Here is a 1,170-nt window from a genome sequence, read left to right on the forward strand (position 1 = left end):
CATCGCCGAGGTCCAATCGGACATCACAGCAGCTGAGTCCATCCTTCACTCCAACTACCTCTCCCTAACATCATCAGCAGCCTCTCTAGCATCTGCCAAGCCGTTGAGATGCCGAGTGGTTGAGGTCGTAGTAGACTGCAAGCCTATAGAGATGTCCGCTCGGGCGGAAACGTCGGAGTCTCCAGTATTCGAAAAATGTACAATAACTTCCCTCACGGGGAGGTACCCTGCCAGTCTGGATCGAACTTCCTTTTCAATCCTGGACGCTGACAGACTCCTGGACTCGGCCTCTTGCTCCGACCCCACCTCCTCACGTGAGATCTCCTCCGTTGTAGCTGGGGCCAGATTTACCATCATTTCTGCAATTCGAGGGTCAGCCTGAATGACCGCCTTCCGTAGAGTAAGGGCCGCCTGATATGCTGCCGAGACGGTCATAGACTCGGGGACCAGCATCTGGAGGTCCACCATCATATAAGGGCCGGCTCTCCTGGCACGGAGGTGACGTATGTCAATGATGTCCGGGGAGGACGACAGGGCGACTTTCCGAACGTCATTAAGGATGCCCTCATGGGCCACACGTCTGTCGAGGAGCTCCACTACAGCATCCCAGGTTAGAGAGACCCCTACCTTGCCGACCATGGCAGCCACGACCAGGCCGGCTATGGGGTCAGCGAGGCTGGTCAGGCTCGACAGCGAGATGCCCACAAGGGCGACGATCGAGGAAAGGGCATCCGAACGGTGATGGTAAGCATTGGCGACCACCACTGAGGAGTTGGCCTCTTTCCCTACGTTGGCGGTCCATCGGAAGAGGCCTTCCTTTATCACTATAGAAGATATAACAGCTGATAAAGCCAGAGGGTAGTTACTGATCTCGCCCAACTGAGCGGCCTCAGCAGCGCCATGCTCAGCGGCAGCAGAGAGTGCAGCCCCAAGAGTACCGCCAACTTCACCGAGGTGTGGTACGCCAATGGCCATGATGAGCTCCATAGCATGCATGCCGATACCAGCCGCTGCCAGGCAGACCATCCCCCCTACCACGAGGGACCCCAACGCCTCGAACCTACCGTACCCATAGGGGTAGTCCTTGTCCGGTGGACGACGAGACAATTTCACAGCACCAAGAGTGACGAAGTCGCTGAGGAGATCCGAGATGGAATGGAACGCATCGGC

General features: G+C 57.2%; 1 protein-coding gene across 1 annotated transcript; it reads right to left on the reverse strand.

The window, feature by feature from the left end:
- Positions 1-54: 54 nt before the first annotated feature.
- Pmar_PMAR028955 (Metal tolerance protein C1, putative) lies at positions 55-1,026 on the reverse strand (the record flags this gene model as incomplete). Its single annotated transcript, XM_002772919.1, has 1 exon — positions 55-1,026. The coding sequence occupies one exon, from the start codon at positions 1,024-1,026 to the stop codon at positions 55-57; it is 972 nt and encodes a 323-aa protein (XP_002772965.1).
- Between the last annotated feature and the right edge of the window lie 144 nt (positions 1,027-1,170).

Source organism: Perkinsus marinus (genome assembly GCF_000006405.1).
Source record: "Perkinsus marinus ATCC 50983 genomic scaffold scf_1104296959948, whole genome shotgun sequence".
Taxonomy (NCBI): Eukaryota; Perkinsozoa; order Perkinsida; family Perkinsidae; genus Perkinsus; species Perkinsus marinus.